The 14,891-nt window shown below is 40.2% G+C and overlaps 1 protein-coding gene across 2 annotated transcripts in view; it reads left to right on the forward strand.

Annotated features, from left to right (window-relative positions):
- Positions 1-14,891, forward strand: part of zgc:158464 (uncharacterized protein LOC791139 homolog) — a 141,634-nt gene that overhangs the window by 20,145 nt on the left and 106,598 nt on the right. For both annotated transcript variants that reach the window (XM_061746246.1, XM_061746247.1), the window contains exon 2: positions 2,426-2,567. In XM_061746246.1, the coding sequence (XP_061602230.1) occupies positions 2,426-2,567 (142 nt within the window). The remainder of the gene's footprint in view (positions 1-2,425; positions 2,568-14,891) is intronic.

Here is a 14,891-nt window from a genome sequence, read left to right on the forward strand (position 1 = left end):
TAAGAAAGCAAGTATAAATCTCTGGACAGAAAAATAATTTAGCAGCAATGTTTTATGTGGACATGATGAATCAAGTAGGGCTGTTGCAACAAAACAACTTAAAGGTTTTAAAATGGAATATTTGAAATGAAAGTATTAGAGGAATAGAAAAGTGAGTACATTACAAAGTAATACAAAATTACAGTAGTTTTTATATCCGACCATTATTAGGCCATTATTTCTCCTAGTCGCTCATATGTTGTTTTTTGTTTTGAATTGAGTTCCTTGTTTTTAGCTTCTGGCTGTATTCACGGCATCCATGGTGTGTCTTTGGCACATGATTACTGACGAGTTTCAAGTGGCAAGGTGTGAGATGGTAATGGCAGCGTGGCAGGAATGCATAATTCCTAGCGTCACTTGGCTCGCAAATACGCTGCTCGTCAGTATGACTGAATTTCAATTAAACTTTTGAATAAAATATGTATATTTCATTCAATATGCACAACAACAAACCGGCAAACTGTTTGTGTCGGATTTTATTTTTCACAGCGGCAAAACATTCAAGGAACCCTTAAATTATGCCGTGGCACAAAAAAAATAAGTTATTTCCCCCAAACAGATGGAGAAGGAAGGGTGGTGAAGGAAGATTTAACACACATTTGCCACCGTGCAATACATGCACGGTGCTGACTACTTGTATTATTGCTTAATCCATGTACAGTGGGATGATCTGTGCAAGAATATACCTGCCAGGATTACCCTGGCACTAAGCAGCCTGCAAATTGTCCTCTGTGAACTCCCTGGCATTCAACAATTGGAAGATTTTCAAGATTTTCTTTTTTTCTTTTTAAAGATTTCTGCTTTAACTGATATTAGACCTCGAGTGATATCGTAAAAAAAATCATAGTTATAGTTTAAGTGTGTCTCTGAGGCCTGGCCAGGTGTGTTTTTGCACATAAGGAGTTTGCCTCGAGGGAATGTGCTCCTTCTGTGGTGAAGATGGACAGTGGCTGTTCTCAGGAAAGAAACCTCAACGGAGCAAAAGCCCAGTGGGAGTAAGTCCTCCCCGTCCCCGCCCAGCCCCATCCAACAGATGAGTGATGAGCTTGTTTATAATGAAATCAAATCCCTTCTCGTTACGCATGAGTCATCGGGTGAAGTGGCCATCGTTGACATAGTTTAGGTGCTTCTATGTTTCTTGTAACGTTTTAAGCCATAAAAATGTTTGGATGGTATTGAATTTTAGAAAAAGGCAGTGTTTTTTTTTTTTTTTCTCACCTGCACACTGCGGGTAGCTTTAGACCAGGGGTCGGCAACCCAAAATGTTGAAAGAGCCATATTGGACCAAAAACACAAAAAACTAATATGTCTGGAGCTGCAAAAAATGAAAAGTCTTGTATAAGCCTTAGAATGAAGGCAACACATGCTGCATGTATTTATATTACTTATAACTGGGGAAGATTTTTTTTTCATTATTCACTTCAAGAAAAAAGTCGAAATGTCAAGATTAATGTTGAAGTACAATCTTCAGACAAAAGTTGAAATGTCGAGAAAAAAGTCGAAATGTTGAGAAAAAAGTCAAAATGTCGAGAGAAAAGTTTGAGAGAAAAGTCAAAATGTCGAGAAAAAAGTCAAAATGTCGAGAAAAAAGTCAAAATCTCGAGAAAAAAGTCAAAATATTGAGAAAAAAGTCGAAAGTCGAAATATCGAGATTAAAAAGGAAAAGAAAAAGTAAGAAAAAAGGAAAAAAGAGAAAAAAAGAAGAAAAAAATGGGAAAAAAAAGGGAAAAAAGGTCAAACATTTTTCTAAAATCTCCAGGGAGCCACTAGGGCGGCGCTAAAGAGCCGCATGCGGCTCTGGAGCCGCGGGTTGCCGACCCCTGCTTTAGACTATCTGGAGGTTCTGAGCAGGAACAGGACACCATAGTCATGGACTCGCTCATTCCCTAAAGATTTGAACTGTATTTCTGGGACGCGGGACGTCCGTCTAATTGCCATCTACTGCAGAAAGTACTCTGCAAAAAAAGAGCAAGACTGCAATTAGCCGTGGCTCACTGCGAGCTTGGCATAGATCTGCCAAATTGTTTCTCCTAAGAAAAGTTGAGCAGTTGTGGTCTTCTGTCCTCTGCTTTTGAAATGTAGGCCTGTCACAGCACTATTATATAATTAGGTAGACCGGCAGTAGCAGAACGCGTGATGTGAGGCATCGTGGCGGTATGCTGAGACATACAGAGGTGGACTGTTATTTGTGTATCCTCCTCGCTGGATATCCCTTTTCCTTGACCTCAGCCACAGTAGTATCTGTCACTGCATCTTTCCTGCTGCTACAAACATGTTGTAGTGTTGCAAAGAGCAGCAAAATGTATTTCCCTCTTTCTGTTTAACTGTTCTCCTGTATCTCATTTGTGCTGTTTTTTGTTTGTTTGCTTGTCTTTAAATCCTACAGCTAATTATCCTTGAGGACTATGCTGACCCGTTCGATGCAGAGCAGGCTGGCGGTGGTGGCACTCAGATAACCAACACGGAAAAAGTGACAACTGAGAACGATGGCTACATGGAGCCATATGAGGCGCAGAAGATGATGGCAGGTACAGATCCACACCTTAATTCCCCTCTGCGGTCCTCACTTTTCTCTATTGATGTTGAACTAACCGAACATTTAAGTGACAAGTTATTTCTTTACCCTGATCTCACATTATACTGCATGTCAGCGTGGAGGACTAATTAATATTCAGCGTGGGGTTAGCCATATGTATGAATACAGAGGCTCAGGTGGCCCTGTGGCATTTTACATGACAGGTGCAGCCATGCAGGACGGACTTCTGTGTCAAAACATTTTCCAAAGCAGGGACTTTGGCCGTGAAGATCATGCAGTCACTTTCTGACCATTGCAAGGAGAGGACTCTGTGTGCTATGTGGAAAAATCCACTTGCTGAGATTTCCGGGAAGGGTTTTTTTTTTTTTTTTTTTTTTTTAATTCTATGACAACAATAGCTTTGTGCTAACTTAAGAATTTGGCCCAACCACATTCCCCACACGGCTTTGACGCAGCGCATTCATTCTGCGGCAGAGCACGACAATGAATGAGAACAAGGAAATGCAGAACGAGAGGAGGAATGGTGAAAAATGTGGAAGAAACCAAACATGTGGCAGATGTTTTCCTCTCCTTTGCAGACAGGAATGCTATGGAAGTTGTTGGCGGAAGTTTATCTGAATGGGCATAGACTACAAGACAAATATGTCAAATCTTTTCACTCTTTACTGGCATAGTCGTATAATATAGTGGTACTTCTTACCCAAACGTTGCTCCCGGTGCATCTGGAGAGGCAGCTTATCAATGTGCCTGTCTCTCCTCTGCTATTTGCTCGTAATTGGCGTCCAGACAATCTCCTGTTTTCATCTGTCTCACTTGCGTGACCTTTGGCCCAGTCATTGCCTCAGCTGAGCACAAAAACTCAGGATTCATCACCTCTCTTACAAAGAAGAAGCTGTAAGGCGAAAAAGAAGTCTCAACAAGACTTTTGTGAGTTAACTTGCATCTTGAGCTTATTCCGACGTTTCTCATCGCTTTATAAATGCGACTCAACACAGTTCTGCCTTTAGCGAAGCTGGAAAAGTGCCGTTCTGACAGCAGCTCTGTTTGATCTTGTTAACTCATCAGTTTATTTCTGCGGATGTTCCTGTCTTTAAAAGCTGAGGTGAAGTTGTATTCAGACTTCCTTTTTTATTTGCTGATTGCCAGTTTTTTTGTAAAGTGCTATTTTAATTAGGGTTGATGATTGTCGTAGCCAAACACTATTACCTGACAGTCGATACAAGTGCACACAAGTAATTTAGACATGCAGGCACAATTTGATTAATTGGTTTAGAAAAAGGAAGATTGAAACGGTTTATCATCTTCTCTACACAGTAGTGACTCAGACATGCAATAATGAAAACCAATTTAATCTTGGTCTGTATTAGGCCTGCAATGGATCACCTTCCGGTTTTGGAGGCACAGATCTGATCATTTTTGGGATTAGTAAGATTTTTTTTTTTAACAAAAAGGGTGTTGGAGACGTCCCCATTATTGTGCTTTTCTGCAATTGTAGGTAAAAACACTGAAAGCGAAGATGCAACGGGTCAAATGTTTCAACCCGACTCAATTCAATTCCATGTTCCTTTACTTATCAGCAGAGGTGGGTAGAGTAGCCAAAAATTGTACTCAAGTAAAAGTACTGTTACTTCAGAATAATATGACTCAAGTAGAAGTAAAAAGTAGTCATCCAAATAATTACTTGAGTAAAAGTAAAAAAGTAATTGGTGAAAAAACTACTCAAGTACTGAGTAACTGTTGAGTAACATCTGATTTATTTTTTTAACGCAACCATTCAAACAGACAAAAGTACAAAATAATCATATTCAAGCAAATTAAATCAATAAAATAATCAAATTAATTAAAAAAAGCTTAAATTAAAATAATCTTAAAGTAAATTCAAATACTTTAATAATTAATAAAATAAATAAAATAATAACAGAATAAAAAAATAAATTAAGCACAAGTAGCACAAAATTTCAAGCCTTTGTACTTTTCTTTTTTAACCAGGCAGAACTAGAACAAGCCCATGAACTCATATAAACTCTGTGTGTGTTTGATTCTGTGTATATGTGACAAAACATGCAAAAACAAACATTTTTCCCAAAGAATCACTCAGTGATGAATGAAATTGACGCGTACGTGGATAAAAGGGATAAAAGAAAAGTAACAGCTCAACGTAGCCTAATGTAGCGGAGTAAGAGTAACAGTTTCTTCTTCACAAATCTACTCAAGTAAAAGTAAAAAGTATAGTGATTCAAAACTACTCCTAAAAGTAGAAAATTTCCCCAAACTTACTCAAGTAAATGTAACGGAGTAAATGTAACTCGTTACTCCCCACCTCTGCTTATCAGCGATAAACTACCGGTGCGTCTAATTGATAAATCCTGAGGCTTGATTCAAAGTACATCACACATTTTTCATTCAAATGAATAAATCTGCAATAATATTTGCCACAAATTTAAGTAAGTTTAACAGGTATTTCTCCCACCAGTGACACATTGGGATAATGGTGATCAGATGTGTGTGCCTACTTGTGTTTGTGTGTATGTGTGCACATGTAGGCACACAAAATCACACCCATGTCAGGCCTCGTGGAGGCAAGTAAACTATACAGATGGACCTCTCCATTAGAAAGTACCTGCGTTTTTGTTAATCAAGGTCTCTTGAACATATTGTCACGTTCATATGGATTCGTAGGTCACATGACGTGCTGCATGAGTGATCCATGTAAACCACAGATCATCCGTGATCACCTGTAATATCTACTGCTAGATGTCACAGCCTGGACTGTTTGCTTCCATACACAGTCCAGGGTGACTGAACCACTTTGTTGCTATTTTTATTTATTTTTTATAAAGCAGAAGCATTCCTTGGAATCCCTTTCAAACGCCTTCCTCCAAATTCACACAGTTACACAGATTCACACTTGGATGCTATTCGGTTGGGCCCGCTGGTGCGGTTGTGGGTTAAATGCCTTGCCCAAGGGTATCTCAGCAATATAATGAGGGTCAGTCAATTTTGCTTCCTCCCACTGTGCAAGGTCGGCTGGTTCTTACAACACATCAGCATACCGCCATGGCTATAGAAGAATTGCTGCATCTCTCATTCTGACAGCACGTTGGTCAGGCAGAACTGTGCACTCAGAAACTCGTCAGAGAGGAAGAGGAGGAGTGACTGCAGCAGTGTTGCAGAGAAATTACCTCGCATCTCTGATTATTATATGCAATTCTGTCATTGTTGCTCTCATTTATTTCCTTTCTCTTTAATTCTAGTGGAAAATGTGTGTATGTGTTTTATTTATCTATTTATTTAAATCTTCATGACAAGCTCCACTTCAAAAAAGTTGTGTTCTTGTGTTTGCAGAACTGTAGCTTTGGCTCTACAGCCTTCCTCTCCTCAGCTCGTTCCTACATAGATGGGCACAGATGAGCATCAAACCTCAAACATGCCAACCTGGGGCCGGATTCACCAATATGTTCTTAAGAACAATCTTAAGAAATGTCTTAAGATCTAAAACTAAGAAGTTCATAAGAAAGTTCTTAAGTGCAATTCCTCAATATTTTCTTAAGAACTGTCATTTCTTACAAATTTCTTATTTTTCCTACTTAAGAATTCTTAAAATATGTCATTGCATTGCACGCGCCAACAAACAACATATATACAGGTAGTTTGCGTCTTAACCGTCAGTCACTCACTAAAGATGGAGAAGGAGAAAAAGAGATGCAGGAACTTTTCAAGGCAGGAGCTTGAGGTTATGATTGATGAGATTAATGTGTTGAAAAAGGTGATATTAGAGGCTTTCCTTTTCACAGAAGACATTTTAAGACAGGTCAAGGTTGTCTTAAAGTTAAGAAAAAAGTCAAGAACAAATTTGAGAACTTTTATTTCAAGAATACCATTTATTTTTCTTAAGAAGAAACTTAACAAGAAAGTTGAGAAAATATTTAAGAACTTTTTGGAGAATACGACTTCTTCTCTTTTTTCTTCTTAAGACTAAACTTAAGAAAAAAATGACACTTAAGAAGAATTTTTTTCTTAAGAATTTTTTGTGAATCTGGCCCCTGACAGAGACTTTTCTATTCACAGCCATGAACGCAAGTTTTAAAGAATCTAATTAGGCCTACTGCCTGCCACATTTGCAGCATCTACGATGTAGTTTGTTTATGTGCTTAAAGTTCATACAATGAATTCTAAGTGTGTCACTTCTAAAATTCAGAGGTGTGTTTCTCGTGAAAATATTTGTAATACATTCTCATAGATAAGGAGGAAATAAAGCATACGGTTTCAAATTTTCAAACATATTTACTTTAAAGTTGCTTTTGCTTGGCATGTCAGACACTCACGCACCCGTGATGTTTAAATGCACAGCTGCATTCTGATATGGACCAGCTTAAGACCTTATTCTGAATCAGATAACCCCGTGTTAACAGTATTTTACGATTACCTTAACCCAAATGAGGTTATATTTGGACTAAGCAGACTGTTTAGTGTGGTATTAAATACTAATGGATTTTTTGCAGCATTTTGCAAGAGATTGCAAACCGCTGTATGTCCAATGATCCCGTCTGTACGATACACGATGGCTGCAGATAAAAAGAAAAAATCGTTCAAGGGTAAGAGAGAAACCGTATTAAACTTGTAGGTTTGTTGGATCAAAGTAATTTGTAAGTGAGAAATAGTAATTGGAAAATACAATATGAAACCCATCTAAATGCCATAATCTGAATTAGTTCAGTGCTTGTAAACAGAGACAGTGTTGCTGTGCTGTGCAGTGTTGTTGTGCTGTGCAGTGTTGTTGTGCTGCCATATCAGATCAGATATTTTATTGTACTGTTCAGTCCTTCAAAACCTGAAAGAAAATGTTCCGCACCGATGTAGGAAACATAATTTCCTACATTGAAAACTTTGGCAACAGTCTTTGCATATCTTTTCCTGTTGTTCATATTTCCATGTTTTGTAGCACTTAGAAGCAACTTCCTGCCATAAACTCCTAAAGTGGCTCTCTAAAAGGAGATCTTCTAAACAACATCAGGTGCAAGCAGCCAGAGACACTTTGGGGAGAAACACTCACTAAACAGTGCTTTAAATACAGTTCAGAGCTTCTGTCTGTTCTGTTTTTAGATCCAAAATCTGCAGCTCTCAGGACAAATCCTATAATCTGACATTTCCAGAAAAAAGTGTCACGTCCTGCTTCCCGTGTGCATTGAGATTATTCCCAATGAAGCCGACCATGCTGTGCAAGATGGAAAATGAACTGAAGACAATTTGTGGTGTTTGCTGGTAATCTTAACAAGTTATTCACGTTGCAAATCTGACGAAAGCTATTTAAATGATTGTAAATAATTATTTCACTTCCCACCATAAGGTTCAGCTTGCATGTTTAAAACAGTCATCATTCTGATTAGTGATTTTGATACTACATAGTGCTATGTGTGTGTGTGTGTGTGTGTGTGTGCTGATTTAGACTGTATTTGTGCATCTTCCAGCCATCTCAGTCTCCTGCGTGTAGCAGCAGGATTGATTATGATGTTTACCATGTGCGGTAAAAATAAATCTGAAGTCCATTTATTCTCACGCTGAGTGCACTAAAAGCTTGTTGGAAGCTTGAGAAGAATATGCAGATATATTGCGTAATTCAATGCCGATTTTCTACATCTATAACATTATCGTCCCAGAGAAAGACACATTGCTGTATTAGAAGTTCACCTGCTTGGCGTTTCCCCCTGGAGCTTCCTACGTCGGTTTGCTGTACTTCAGATTTGGTTTAAAACACTACGGACCGGCGCTTCCCATCCTTTGATGCCAGAGTATCATAATAATTCCTTGACTACACCTTAAACACACAAAGACATGCACTCAACCACGGACTGGAAGGTGTGCCATGTAGGGCCCGAGGCCAAGACTGCCACAGCCATTTACACAACACAGTGCGTATACTCGCTATGTGCTCGTATGTGTTTGCTGGCACACTTTTGGGTATGTGTTAGTGACTGTCTTTGTGTGTGGGAGAGAAAGGAAGACAGCCAAACTGACTGGTGCTTCGGCCTGTGTGTGTGTGCTGTATACTACATGTCTCTTTTCCCAAGAGCCACCCTTGGTGAGGTTGAGCCGGCTGATTTATGGGCCTGCTGAGGGGCATGTCACAACTTCCTTACTCTGAAAAGCCAGCACCATCCACCCCCACCCTGCAAACTGCTCCACGCCGGCTGAGGGCCTGCGCTCATAGCGCTACCTACAGTTACGCGGAGACATGTGCTGAGCCACTCCGTCTTAGCAACGTTCCCCACGCGTGTTTCCACCAGAGAGCCTTGAATGTTTGTCTTGTCTGCACGCGCCAGCTACCGCATGTGCTATCTCTTCATTATTAGCTGTGCATGTGTGTGCCGAGAGAAGAGTTTCTCACCCTGTTGTTCACTGCTATGACAACTTGTGGTGTTTGTTGTGCGTGTTTAGGTTTGTATTGCAAACGTGTGTGTGTGTGACGGATTTCACAATCCCAGTCTTTTTGTACCTCTCTTCCACACATACTTGCGTCCCACTGTGTTCACAACTATCTCTAGACACACACACACACCCTCTCCCTGTATACCTCAGCACAAGCAGCAGCAGTCACTCACAGGGGTGGAAGAAACTCCTGAATTGTTTCTTTTCCTGCTCCACTTGACTCCGTTCCATCACACATTGTTGCAGCTGCCGAGACTTGTCGCACTGGCAGGTTATGAGAGGCTCAGCGACGTCAGACCATTTCTCAATGAGCTCACACTCATCCTCATACTCAGATAGATAGGCAGGCAGGCAGACGAGCGTGTGAGAGTTTTCCCACTATACGGAAAGAGGCCTGTTGTGCAAACGGCTCACGTGATTGATCCTTCCCGAACAAACTCATTTCAGACCGGCCGGCTTGCCTTGACCTCAAGTCGACGGCCATGTCACTGCACTTTATGTTTTTGTGTGGGTTATCAGGCAATGAATGTTTTAAGCCATTAGTGAATTTGTTACACATTTTATCAGAGTTGTAACCTCAATGTTCCCCTATCAAGTCTTTCCGGTCATGTTCCCTCATTTAGCAGTATGAAGAGTTGTGCAAGATAGCCAGAATACTCAGAAGGGAAAAACCCTGATGTTTTCTGTAATGGTCCATTCATGGTAGATGAGTTGCTCACTATATCTGAGTGTCTGATAAATGTCTCCCATCACTGACACCACCTGCGCTGCACTCCCAACCATGTGGAGACCGGCATTCGGTGCCAAGCACATGAATCATTAGCAGTGAAGTTCATTATTTTACTTAGTCATGATAGCGTGGCACTAAGCCCCCGTGGAGTATGCCAGGAACATTAGCTGTCTTGGCAGCGGCCCGAACGGTTGTGAGAACATGTTAAGGGGCGTGACGTTAAAGAGGGATGTTTGGTGGGGGCAGTCCGGAGACAGTGAGGAAAAGAATGTGGAAAATGAAAAACAGAGAGGAACTGACCAAGATAGAAACAGAAAAGAGAGAGTGATAAGAAAAGGGCTGCAGGCAGAAACTGTGGGAACGGAGCACCTGTGGGTTTACGGGGACTCTTTAAGAGGAAACGAAATGGGAGCATGGTGTGCCAAATGGTTTCCATCCCTTCCACACTCACTCACATGAGTGAAAACTCACCCCAGGCAATGGCAGGTACATGTGGCAGCACATTTCTTGGCCTGTAAGCTGGCTTTTATTGCCCCATGCTGTAACTTGAGGAATATCCGGAGCATGTGCCAACAGTGGCACTTTTCAAAGGTTATGTGTTTTTTTTTTTTCTCTTTGTTGGTTTCTTTTTTAGCCATACTGAAAGTCTTTGTCATGGGTGTTCAGCAGTGCAGAAGTGTTTCGTTAGAGCAGCATAATGATTCAGTAATTACTCTCTCAGGTTTTTGTTTCCATTCTTTCACATCTGTCCTGGATGGATTTAAGGATTGCTTAAGAATTACCTCAGCAGCATGTTTATGCATCACCCCAGCTGATTATACGTAGCTATAAATAAGCACAGACTGCATGGCCAGTAGCTGTGAACTGGACAATCAAGTAAATAATTAGCACCTTCCTCCATCCTCTTGTGCCTCACAAATACTGTTTAATTAAGGCTGTTTGCAGTAGACTCAAAGCTCTTCTGTTCACCAGTATTAATACTTTAAAACTTACCGTTTTATTGAAAACTACCAACTTTACAGTCTGTTTTTTTTTCCTTCAAACTGGTTTTAATTGTCAACAGTGAAGACATGAGGGTCTCCGGTGGTGTTAAAGGGAAAATATTGCAGTTAAATGTGACAATTTCTCTCGGGGCATAAAAATAATGATGCTGTATTTCCGCTACCATTATATCCGTGGCACCCCCCACCCCTCTTGAAGGTCAAATGCCAAATTAATGACAGGATTTGCATGCATAGTTTTCTTAAACATAACTGTTTACAATATCTATAACAGTGGTTCCCAACCTTTTTTCCTTGGAGCCCCCCCTACTTGTGTCTAAGACCAGCCAGGCCCCCCGACCCGTACGTACTAGCACCAAAATAGTCTTTAATTGAAAAAATGAACATTAATTATGTTTTTTTTTATACATTTCTCTTTGTTTTACTCTGTATACATATTACTTTGTTTTTCTCCAATGTCACCAATGTATAAAATACGCACAAAAGGACATAAAAGGACATACAAATATTTCTGAAAAATGTCTCTTAATATGAGACCAACATTTTTTAACATTTTTCCTTTAACAACCTGTCGGAATAGATTAAATGTTGAGTAATGATATAATAATAAGGAATGAAATAATTTCCTGTTTGTCACCAGTGTATAAAAAACACAAAAGATATTCAAGACATTCATAAATTATTCCTAACAATGTCTTATGAATGACTCATTCGCAAATATAATTTTTACAAGTGCATAATTTCAAAGCAGACAAAGTTTTGCGCCCCCCCCAGAGATCTCTGGCGCCCCCCCAGGGGGGGCCCGGACCCCAGGTTGGGAGACACTGATCTAGAAAATTGTAAAAACTGCCGGAAAGCAGAAAAAGTGAGCTTTGCCCCCGTAAACAGTAGTTTATGCCCCCAAAAGCTTCTGGGGGGAGGGGGCATCATAGACCGCCATGTCACACATTTGCACCGTAAGCTTCTGAGCACCATAACTGTTAAGCTTTTTGAGAGTATAGTTCACCGACATACATTAGACATTACAGTAAATGCATGCTGAGCAGGGGAAGATTGACCTGCAGGTTTGAGTGGCAAGAGGGAGTGAAGGAGAACAACAGCGGACATTGTTTTCTTGAGTTTTGGAGAGCAATTTGTGAGGTATTTGAGCTTTAGTGTCGGGAAAAAAAACATGGCAGCACCCCATGACAGCGTGACGTTTGCAACGTGGCAATCTGTCTGTCGCTGGAGAAGTTCAGGGTCTGCCACATCAGAAAAAAAACAAAACAAACAAACAAAAGACTGCCCATTTAAGCCTTTTATTTAGCTTACGATTGAAGTAGAAACTGTTCATGTGATTTCAGAGTCCTCGTCCTCTTTTTGGTGTTTTTCCTCTTTACACTGATATTGTCACAAACATGATAATATTGAATAACTGCCAGATATTGAAAGTTTAAGTTATCTTGGAAAAAGGGGCAGAAGCGCTCACTCAGTTCAGTTTTCAACCATTTTTAAAAGGATGTTGTCAACTATAAACACTGTTCAATAATAGCCGAGCTATCTCTCGTTTATAGAACTAAACATTAATTTAAACTAACATTTTTTGGTAGCAAACTTTGGTAGCACTGCAATGTCACTAGAGATGTGACCGATCTGATCCAAAATCGATATCGGGGCCTGATACCGACATAATTCACATATTGGAACTTGGAATAACAAAATAAAATTCAAAATTCAAACCTTTTTCTTTTTAACTTATTTGACTTACTTGCTTTTTTCTACAGTCTTTGCACTTTTATTGCAAATATTGAATTTAAAAATAACAAATAACAGCCCATCTTTGATAAATGAATCAATCATATCTGTTATCAGGAGGTAGAACGGAAGGAAAGGAAGGAAAAAGTGGTTCTCTGCATCTCTAAAGGTCACCGTTAGTGAAATAAAGGTTTTATGTTATATGATGGATGACAGCAGGCTGTGTGGTATTCGGGTTAGAAGATCCAGGTGAGGAGTTTCAGTGAGTCATGTGGAAACTTCACCTCAGATGACTGCAGATGACGACGTTTTAAAGTGATGCAGCAGTCTGTCCAGTCTGAGAAGAATGAACTTGTACTGAACCGTGTAACTGCACGTGCAAATCAAAACATTTCCTCTCTGAATTAATGTTTTCTAGATAGTTTAGTTTAGTGCTTCCCTGACTCTGACTGTGACACCCAGTCAGATGAGTTATGACTATGTGCTTGTGGACCGAGGCCAGCAGCGCCTGTGCTGTTGAGGGTCATTTTGTGAAGCGGAAGAGCAGAAGAGGTGGGAGGAGAGGGGAAGAGCGGGAAGACTGACGACTTATTGATGAAATGAGAAATCTCGAGCTCAGCCCGATAACCTCCCACCCCCTCACTTAGCGCTGCATGCCATCCACCACTGGAATCCGAGCTACTCGCACACGGCTGTGCACACTTAGCGGTGCACAGTTGTCGATACAATGTATGAGATGTTTTCACTAAAGTGACATCTATACTGGTGAGAGAGAGAGCAGCATTACTTGTGTGCTGCTTACTTGGCATTAACCGGAGCTGTTGATGTTTTGCATAAATGCTTGCATCATAATGGAAAATTAAATCCAAGTTGCAATCTGTATATCATTTGTATTTCTTACAAGAAGGTTTGTGGTTCATGTTTAAAAATTCAACAACCAGAAGCCAAAAATATCTGGCTAGACCGCACGACAACACCAAGGCTTTAATTAGAATACAATAATTAAAGCAGCCTTCACCAACTACTAGTGAAACAATTATTTGTGTAACTTTAAATAAGCTTACTGAAAACGTTTTAAATCTCTCATCATCTAAAGAAGCAGGAAAAATGTAATAAAAATGCTTTGAAGAGGTTGAACCTTCTGTTTTTATTGTAAATTGCTAACTTTGCCCTATTAATTACATTAATTACATTTACAGATGCTTTTATCCAAAGCGACTAATGACAGAGGAATAAAAACAAGCTACAATAACATAGTAGATCACAAAGTAATATGGTAATATGGTTCAAGTAGGGAGTGATTAACTGTTTGTGAGAGAGAGGGATGAGCACTAGTCTTTTTTTTAACATTTGTTAGAATAATTTCTATTTGATTATTTGGATTAATCATTAATAAAGCCTGTTGGTGGAAAGCAGAGATTGCTGTGGAAAAAATGCAACAAAAGGGAAATGAAAAGGCTGATGAATAAAACATGATCTCTTATATATAAGACCAAGTGTCTGTAATTTGCAGTCAAATGTTTGGATGAAAATGGCATGATATCCAGTGTGTTGGTTGTCACAACTTCACTTCAGGCAAACATTTGATCCACAACGGAGTAGGGGCAATTGTAGAAATTTTTCATGAATTCTTATCTCCTGGTGCAACCTGTATTTGATCTGCAAAGAACGATTTGAAATGAGATGGTTGGCTGCACACACGCACCGAAATCTAGCAGCGAGCCAGTATGCACTGGCAGGAGTTCCTGCTGGCCTGTGATACCTCGCTGTGCCGTCTGTGCCAAGGCGAGGATGGATGGCATGGCAGACCTTCTACCCATCAGTTATGCCTGAGTGCGTGGGGAGGAGGAGGAGTGCAGGGATGAAGGACTGGGCAACCACTTGGGCGCAGGTTGGAGATGCTGAAGCCCTACATTTTAAAGGTGTGTTTAATGACACCATTAATCCATGTCTGGGCCGCTGCAGAGGAGGACCGGGCAGAATTCATGCCTGCTGTTGGCTACGTGGGCTCTGCAGTGCACCTTAATAAAGCATGATAATCGAAGCACGAGCAATAACGCACACGTGCTACCTGCACACACACTCTTATCTCTGATTTATTTGATATGTCAAATATTCTTATGAACTAAAGTGACAAAAGAACTTAGCTTTTGTCACGCGATGGCCTGTGTTTTGACTTCTGCATGAATAAAGTCAAGCAGAAGTGGGAATTGGGCCTGTTGACACTCACATGATCAGTTGGCACTTGCCAACTGGCAAAGGACTAAACAGATATGTAACAAAATCTGATGCATAATGTCCTGTAGCAAAGCATTTGAGAGTGTTGGAGTCTGTGTGTTAGTGTTGCTTCATTTAATTAGTGTAAGGTGTCTCTGTAGTGTTACGTGCAGTATTTTTCAAGCTGTATTGACTAAATGCTTCACCA

The sequence above is a fragment of the Cololabis saira genome, chromosome 2, assembly GCF_033807715.1.
Source record: "Cololabis saira isolate AMF1-May2022 chromosome 2, fColSai1.1, whole genome shotgun sequence".
Classification (NCBI taxonomy): domain Eukaryota; kingdom Metazoa; phylum Chordata; class Actinopteri; order Beloniformes; family Belonidae; genus Cololabis; species Cololabis saira.